The 9,890-nt window shown below is 30.5% G+C and overlaps 1 protein-coding gene across 1 annotated transcript; it reads left to right on the top strand.

Annotated features, from left to right (window-relative positions):
• Positions 1-1,244: 1,244 nt before the first annotated feature.
• Positions 1,245-4,188, top strand: LOC149495872 (receptor-like protein Cf-9 homolog). Its single transcript, XM_089722498.1, is given in 2 exon segments — positions 1,245-2,019; positions 2,022-4,188. Coding segments are annotated over 2 exon segments (2,637 nt in total). The 3' UTR covers positions 3,884-4,188.
• The last annotated feature ends 5,702 nt before the right edge of the window (positions 4,189-9,890 follow it).

The raw sequence follows: 9,890 nt of genomic DNA, 5'->3' as shown, positions 1-9,890 counted from the left end.
CGAAACACTTTTACTTATAATTGCTACTTAGTTAAAAGCTAACAAATAACATTTAACAGCTAATAAATCAGTTGACAACTATTAAAATAGCTAATAGCTGCTAAAATAGCTAAATTTGCCAAACAACATTCTTCATCTAATATACACGTCACGTGCTAGATAGAGATTCTATCTATGAATTTCTCAATCAGTAAACCTCAACGATGGTTGAAAGTAATTTGGTTCATGAATAATGAGGCAGGAAGACTTGTATAAGTCATTCGCTGGATTTTAAGATTAGAATTGCTTAACTAGAATGAAAACGTAGCATAATGGTTAATTTATCAAAGAATTTCGAGGCAAAGAAAGACTTGCATAAGTCTTCAGATATTGACTGAATTTGACACAACACTTTAACTATTCACTTGTTGATTGAGTTTTTTAATTAGAGGATTATAAGTGAAAGGCAAATAAATTTCACCCTTTGCCCAAAGATAAGGTTCGATACTTTAATAATATCCCAACGTGGTATATGGTGCATGGAAAAACTTACTTAGACCATGTTTATATTTCCACTTATAAATTAAACTAATGAAATTTAGTATTTTTACTGATATGAGAGTATTTCTGATTATACATTTAAAAAAAAAAAAGTCAAAACACTTTTTAAAAAAATCTCTAATTTCATTTGTTTAGTCTATAAATGAGGTCATGCACCGAATCTAGACAAGACTTGAAAAGTTCTTGCCTTCTTGGATGTACTTTTATTTTATTTTGGTATTAATTATGAGGTGTTCGAAAATAGGAAAACATATCGGTCTAGCTTATTATTCTAAATTCTTTCTTTTTTTTTTTTTTTGAAAACCTTGAGGATTCTTCAAAAAGAAAAATGAAAAACCTTGAGAAAAAGATCGATAATGCAGAAACAGAAACCAACGTAATTTCTAAAAGATAAAATTTAAATTTCTTAATTATTCATCATTAATCATGAGATTTCAACTCCACCGATCTATATAATCCACTTTTATTAAAAATAATTAGAGTAACTTATTCTAATTATGAAAAGAAATTATGAAACAAAGTATAGTGTAATTTATAATAACAATAAAAATAGAATAGAATTACAGTGGCTCTTGCACTAAGTGGTAGAAATTAGAGGAGAGAGAACATTATCATGATTCAAACAAAAAGGGAATCATGTGGTCTATAAATAGGGAGTGATATATGCTGAACTTGATCATAATTAAATTTGGCAAACACAAAACATGGGTTTTGGTTGCTTACTGCAGCATTTTCAATTTCTCTGCCTCCTTTTATTTCACTTCCATTTTCAATCTCTTTCTTCAAGTATTACAAATTCCCCTTTCTTAAACGTAGTTTGCCAGGTTGATCAAAGCAATGCCTTGCTCCAATTCAAAAACTCCTTCTCCATTAACGGGAGTTATCATCCTTTTATTAATTCTTATCCCAAGATAGATTCATGGAAAGAGGGCACGGATTGTTGCTTCTTTTGGGATGGTGTCAGCTGTGACTTTAATACTGGCTATGTGATTGGGCTTAACCTTTCTAGCAGTATGCTTTACGGTAACTTCCATTCTAATAATTCTCTTTTCGCTCTTCATCATCTTCAAAAACTAGATCTCTCTTACAATAATTTCAGAGGCTCCATAATTCCATCTCAAATTGGCCATTTGTTGAGCTTGACACGCCTCAATCTAAATAATTCAAACTTTGATAGCCAAATTCCATTAGAAATCGGTCAGCTGTCCAATTTGGTTTCTCTTGATCTTTCCCGGAACTTTCATTTGACATTAGAAACAACTGCTAGTTTTAACAAGCTCATTCAAAACTTAACCAAGTTGCAAGAATTGGACCTAAGCGGTGCAGACCTGTCTTTCGTTTCTCCTAATTCCTTTATCAATTTATCTATTTCTTTGTCCTCCCTTAGACTCTCATCTTCTGGGTTGAGAGGGAAATTTCAAGACAGTATAATTCAGCTTCCACATCTCGAAGACTTAGACTTAGCGTACAATGAAGGCCTAGTGGCTCTTTTCCAACGTCAAATTGGAGTCTTTCACTCTACCATTTGTCTCTTTCTCAGACTAAAATTCCAGTATATTTAGAAAATGAATTTTTCAAAAATCTAAATTTGTTGGAATCACTGCGACTCAGCAGTTGCAATTTCATAGGGTCTAATCTTGCATTGTTTAGTAATTTATCAAAACTCACTGAGTTGGAACTTGGAGATAATAATTTCGTTGGTCAAATTCCATCCTCAATTGGAAAACTTGAAAAACTCTATGTCTTGGACCTTTCATACAATAATTTTAGTGGCCCAATTCCTCCCTCATTTGCAAACCTTAGCCAGCTCTTCTATTTAGATATGGGAAGTAACAATATCAATGGTCCAATTCCATCTTTCATTGGAAACTATAACCAACTCCGATTTTTGTTCCTTTCATACAATAATTTTAGTGGTCGAATTCCTTCAGATATTTGCACGCTTTCTAGCCTTGTGTACTTCGATTTGTCTAATAACTTGCTCACTGGTCAAGTATGTCAATTCAAATATAATCATACATTAGAATATGTTGATCTGAGCCATAACAAGTTGTCTGGCACAGTTCCAAGCTCAATTTTCAATCAGCTGGACTTGACGCTTCTCATTCTTTCATCAAATGAGAAATTGACAGGAGAAATTCCTTCTGCAGTTTGTGAGTCAAAATCACTCCAAATCCTTGACCTGTCGAGTAACAATTTCAGTGGTCCCATTCCACAATGTTTGGGAAACTTCAGCAGCAGCCTTTCAGTATTACATCTGGGTATGAATAACTTTAATGGAGTTCTCCCTCAAGTATTTTCAGAAGGCAGTAACGTGAGATATTTGAATTTCATTGGCAACCAACTGCAAGGGAAAATCCCAACGTCCATTTCCAATTGTAAAGATTTGGAAATTTTAGATATGGGCAACAATGAGATACAGGACACATTCCCTTCTTTTCTACAAACTCTTCCAAAGTTGCAGATTCTACAGCTACGATCCAATAGACTCCATGGTTTGGTGAAAAGGCACTCCATTGCCAACTATCTGTTTCCCAAGCTACGGATTTTGGACCTCTCCAACAACAATTTCAACGGACCTTTGCCTTCATATTATTTCAATAATTTCGATGCAATGATCAATGTTGATCAGCATATGACATACATGAGAGCACCAAACGACGCCTATGATTATTCTGTAAGGTTGACATGGAAAGGATTGGAAATTGAGTTGGTGAAAATCCAAACTCTTTTAACAACCATCAATTTGTCAGGTAATAACTTCACAGGAAAAATTCCCAAGTCAGTTGGAAAGCTTAAAGGACTTAAGCAGCTCAACATGTCTCACAATCATCTTACAGGCAATATTGAACCATCAATAGGAAATTTGACCAATCTGGAATCTTTAGACCTCTCTTCAAATAATCTTACTGGAAGGATTCCGATCCAATTGGCAACTTTGACATCCCTCGCAGTATTTTCTATTTCGCATAATCAACTTGAAGGACCCATACCTACAGGCCCTCAGTTCAACACATTTGATAATAGCTCGTATGAAGGAAACACAAGACTGTGTGGATTTCCACTGCAAAAGGCTTGTAATTCTGGTGAAAGGCAACAAGTCATGACACCATCAGGCCAAGAAGATTCAAACTCTGATGAAAATGGATTTGGATGGAAATCTGTTTTTACGGGATATGCATTTGGAGCAGTGTTTGGTCTCGCAATGGGATACCTTGTGTTCAGAACAAGAAAACCTACTTGGTTGGTGAAGCTGATTGAAGGTGAAGGACATCCAAGGCTAAAAAGAAGTATTAACAACACCTGCAGTTCTTATCAGAGAAGAAGAAGAAGAAGAAATTAGTGAATAGAATTGCTTTCTGAAGGTAAGTTTTATTATCTGTCTTCATATCAAATTAACAAGACTTTTATTTCATGATGAACTTTGGACTTTGTTAGGTAAGTCAAATTATGAATAAGCAGATGGTGCATTTGCATGCCAAGTGGAAAGAAGAGATCTCTTCTGTTGCTCCAGAATCAAATGCGCTACTTTGGAACATCTACAACGAAGCTCTTTTAAATTTTTTTTAGTCTATAATTTCCTCTCTTTTTTTTTGTTGTTTTTCTCTTCTTTTTTTCTGTGTGTCTATATATGTAAAATAATTTTAAAGTCTGACTTGATTTGTCACTTGAAATAAAATTCAAATCATGTGAAAAAGAAAATCCACAATAAAGAAATAGTTATTTCTTGCCAGAGGAGACTAAAGCCACGTTGCTCTAAGGTTCCATAATTATGAAAGTTGTTGGGTTTGCTTGTCTTTTTCCAAAATTGCAGAAGGGACAGAGTTGGGTGTCCTCATTTAGTTCCCGAGAACCAAACATATTTGCCAGCATAAACTTAGTATTTCCCTATGTGTAATAAGAATCACTATATAACCCTGTCATAAATTTTATATGCAACGACGAATGATATAGTACAAATTGGAAATTGATATTGGGTTTTTTCAAAAAATTTTCAGTCACTAGAAGATACTAAGTGAAAAGTAAAAAATAGTTTAGTATGTTTTTCATTAATTTAATAAAATTCTCTAGTTATTTTGAACAAAGCGATTTTTTGTTTTTTTTTTGACGGATGAACGTAATTAACTATTTAATATTTTTTTTTTAAAAAAAAAAAGAGGAATGAACTCATTAATTAGAAAAATCTCAGGAATTAAATAATAATTTATCCTATTTAATTAAATAATCGTATTAACTCATTTTCATGTCTCTGAGTATAAAATTCATGATGATGAACTACATATTGACCGTAACTTTCCTATTTACATAGACTAATACGAAAATGAGTCATAGCATATGATGTGTTTATGTTTATAATGCGATTGAATAATTAACTAACTAATACCTACGTATGTTTAGCTTGATATAATTGTAAATTTGTAACAAAGGTCAAAAACTCACATTTTTCTCTCTTTTATTTTTTTTATTTTTTGAAATTCTAACAAATCAAATGTTGACTCATTAACTTAACTAGTTGTTTCTATGATGCTACTAATTATGCTATTCAAATAAATTTAAAATGTTTTAAAATACTCTTAAAGATGACCAATAAAAAATTACAGTTTATTAATTGATTGGATATAATTTATTTTTTAATAAATATATATGATAAATAAGACATTTAAAATTTTTATATTTTATTTTTCAAAGTTATTATTTATTTGAAATTTTTGCATATTCATGGCGGAATTAATATATTATTACGGTGAGTCTCCGGTTGGTCCCAAAAGGCAGAATCCTCTTCCCCTCGCGTGGATGGTGGAATTGTTGTTCAATTTTCAATCAGTTCGCTTTAAGACGTAGTTCATAATTTTTGGTAATAAATTCCAAATTTGAAAATTTTAGTTAAATAAGTTAATTTCGAATAAATAGTTAATTAAAAAGCAATCATAGGATCTTGGAATGCAAATATATAATTTCCTTAATTAATAGATATGATTGATCCATATATAAATTGAAATGGTATTGAGGAAGATGGGGATTGGCAGAATACTTCAAGAATAATTAAAATTACTTGCAACGGTGCTTAAAGAATATTATTTCAAAGAAAAATTATTGAATGAGATAATTGATACCATTTTATATATAAACTAATGTAATAATGGACATACATATATTTTCAATGTTTTTATATCATTAGTGTCGGTTATATCTAGAAAGGGAATTTTTATGTCAAGATGGAGAAGAGTACATGAAGCTTTGATTGATACATAGTTAAAGTTGTAAATTGGGTTACTTAGAAGATGCTTTTCTTAAATTATAATTTAATTGAACCATCCATTCTTAATAGCTAGTCTAGAATTTAATAAATGTTTAAGGACGTTGTTGATATCCTAAGTAAAGAATGGTTGAGAATGTTATTGGAATCGGTTGAAACTTGCTTTAATTCGTAAAATTTATGGTTGAGATAGTTGGGTGATAATGTTGATGTTTAAGGAAGATGGGTAGCCCGACAGATAGGCTGTATGAATTGAGTAAATATTTATATGAATAAAAAATGATTATAGCAGACGAGATAGTTGTTGTCATTTGCTCAATGGATGAGCTTTGAAAATTTATTACTGAATTATAGTTTTAAGCAGGTGGTTTACTTCAATTTCTAAGGAAAGTTTCGCCGAAATTTCGATAAAATTTAGGCTAATCATATTTAATAATTATGTTAATAGGTTTAGTTAGATTAATTCTTTAACTTGATATATTTAAAATAAACTCTTTATTTATTATTATTATTATTTATTTTTCAAGAATCAATTATTATATTATATTGTTAATTAATACTCCTTTATTTATTTGAATTGATATATGAATGGTTATTTACGCTCTTGCATGACAGTGTTTAATTACTTAATATGCTTGCATTTAATTGCATTGTTTGATTATTTGTATTGTGATATTGTTATGCCTTGTTTGTGTGGAATTGGAATGAAGTAGGTTACCATGGATTTGTGAGAGGGTCTTCGATATCGTCGACCAGGTATGGAGAGATCAACACCCCCGTGTGCATATCTGATGATATGATATAGATGATATGGAAAACCACAAAGTGGCCTCCTGTTGTTATGGAAAAGAAAAGAGGGTATAAAAAAAATGAGAGGACTGGTCAAGTGAGGATCAGACTGGTCGGCTAGATATGGGAGATCGGCTCCCTGGTACACACGTCATGAGAGAATGAGCCATATGAGAGGACGGCTCATCGGGGGTTTCGGTGAGGCCACTGACTAATTTTCATGTGATGTAATTATGTGAAAGTGATAATATTTTTTATTGTTGTTGTTATGTCATTTGTGTGATCGCTTGCTTGATCATATAACTAGTCGGATGACTAAATTGATATATTTATACATTCGTGTGAATGCATGTGTTGTACAATAATTATTATTCTTTATAAAACTTATATATCCTTATTTAACTTTTTCAGGAAGTAGATTCTTCTTATCATGGTAAAGCTTTGTTTCCTTCATCGCAAAGCTAGAAAAGAATTTTCTAATTTCATTAATTAATTAATTATATGTATGAGAACTTATTTATATTTATATTTATTTGTCAGTGAATTCTACAGTTGTAGAATTTATGCACCTCTAATCATGTATTAAAATAGAATGACTATTGGTATAATGTCATTTGGCATCATATGAAAATCTTGAAGCATAAGAGATAAGATTTTAAGGTACTCACATTTAAAAAAAAAAAAAAAAAAGAATTACTCTTAAATATTATAATTAAGTGATTGGATAAGAACTTAGCTATAAAATCCCAACAGGAAGCACATGAACGGGTTGGCTTCAAATTTTTTATAACCCTACTTCCTTATAGCTAGACATGGAGGCGACATGATATTTACACGAATTTTTTTTCTTTTAGATCTTGATAGGCTTTTTTTATAGGGGGATGATTTTCAGATAAAGAATTATTTTAATAGTAGCTGCTTTAGGTATGAAACATTTAACTCTGTGTAAATATATTATGAAAGGATATGTTTCATTTCTACAAATCCCAACTGCTCGAAAATTCTCTATTTCAAATTTTTACCAATTTACAACTAAATTTTGATAAATCTAAAGATAATTATGAATTTGTTCGACAAAATTAACTATTTTATTATTTGTTAATTGTTTTGATAGCGCTTAACTTTTAGCTATTTAAGTACCCTTTTATATACAAAAAGCTAAAAGCTAAATATTACACGGATTAAGTTTTTATAAAACGCTATCTTAAACTCTAAAAGCTAGTTCAAATGCTATTGACAAACGCAACCTACATTTATAATTTTAATAACGATTTAAAAAAAAAAAAGATTCTACATTCCACGATAAAGGTTTGCAACTGTATTTTTTTTTTTTTGAATAACAAAAAAGGCGCGTGAAATACACACAGCATAAAATACAAACTATATAAACATATAATTTTTAATCTAAACATATATTTTTAACATCATAATGCAATGCACAATTAGACATCTTTATTCAAATGCAAATAAACAAATAAATAGTATTAACAATAAACAACAATAATAAAATAAATGATAACAATAATAAATAAAACGCTATCTTAAACTCTAAAAGCTAGTTCAAATGCTATTGGCAAACGCAACCTACATTTATAATTTTAATAACGATTTAAAAAAAAAAGATTCTACATTCCACAATAAAGGTTTGCAACTGTTTTTTTTTTTTTTTTTTTTTTTTTTTGAATAACAAAAAAGGCATGTGAAATACACATAGCATAAAATACAAACTATATAAACATATAATTTTTAATCTAAACATATATTTTTAACATCATAATGCAATGCACAATTAGACATCTCTATTCAAATGCAAATAAACAAATAAATAGTATTAAAAATAATAAAATAAATAATAACAATAATAAACATTAATGATGAAAATAGATAGATAATTAAATACATAAATGAATACTAATGATAATAATAATAATATAAGTAGAGATAAAGAATTAATCTAATTAAACCTATTAATTATATTATTAATTAAGACTAGCCTAGGTTCTATCAAAATTTCGGCAAAACCTCCCCTAAAATTTGACTTTCTACCTGTTTAGACAATATCAAATAACACTAAATACTTTTCGATCAATACACACACAGCCCATCTATCGCGCAATCAAACAAATTTATTTCCCTTCGTCCATCCAAAGCAATCACATTAATATTTAATCGTCAATGCGAAACTTTAACTTACTATATAATGTTAAGAAAATAAATAAAAAAGCAAATTAGTGAAAATAGCTATTTGCTTAACATCAATTCTACTAGTTAAAACTATCCAACTGTATACTATTAACAATCATATACATCTATAACTTATATATTCCTTGTCATAATTAACAGGGGTCTCATGATTCAGTTTATTGACCTGTAAATCATTATCCTCATCAAACAAAACCATATGTACTAACTCATTTAACCGTGTATCAATTATAATTAAAAATTTTTACACATCAAAATAGTAAGAAAATCTTAAAAGTACACTCGTTATATATATTTGTCCTTCTAAAACAACACAAGGATCTCAGGTAGTTGCTGCCGATATACAAAAATTCAGAGTTCTCCTGTGCTGAAATCATAGATTACCCACCAATTAACCAATCCCTTGCAAAAATTAAACTTACAACCCAATATGTACTATATCCAGCAATACTTTATAGGAATAATTAAAAATAGTTGCTGCCATTTCAAGAAAATTCTCATTTTTGTTCTATCTCGATCATTAAACCTTTACATTAACAAGTTATGAAAGACATAGTTCTACCACCAAATATGGACTTAACAAAAACTATAATCTTCTTTAGCTAGAGGCTGCCACTTTAAATTCAATACTCAATTCTAATCTAAAGCTACATGAATCACTTCAAAACACTCACTAGAATGTGTTTTCATTATAGTTAGTAAATAAAATCAAACCTTTTCCTCAAATTTGCATAAATAGAATATATAGGGATTTAATCCTTACTCTAGCTTGACTAATAAATGAAATTCCATATCCTAGCACAAAGAATTCACAAAGTATGCAAAAAGGAAGTTAAAGATGAACTTACCTAGCTGTAAAAAAAGATGAAAATTGGAATTTTTCGGTTAAAATGACCGAAACTTGCTCTACTACCCAAGATCTGATTCTGCTGGCATTAGCTTGGCTAGAGCTGGAGTGGATCGCGGTCAGTGAGGTCGCTAGAGGGAATGGAAGAGCTCAACCGGCCGATCCTTGGCTGGTTTCACTGGAGGAGCAGAGAAACGATGAGTCGACTGTCCCAAATGCAGCAAATCGCGATCGTAGCTCATCGTTTTGCTGCGC

Source organism: Jatropha curcas, chromosome 6 (genome assembly GCF_041381405.1).
Source record: "Jatropha curcas cultivar XTBG-Jc1 chromosome 6, XTBG_Jcur_1.0, whole genome shotgun sequence".
In the NCBI taxonomy this organism is placed as follows: domain Eukaryota; kingdom Viridiplantae; phylum Streptophyta; class Magnoliopsida; order Malpighiales; family Euphorbiaceae; genus Jatropha; species Jatropha curcas.
The sequence above is the reverse complement of the archived record's forward strand: the minus strand, read 5'-3'. Positions and strand labels throughout refer to the sequence as shown.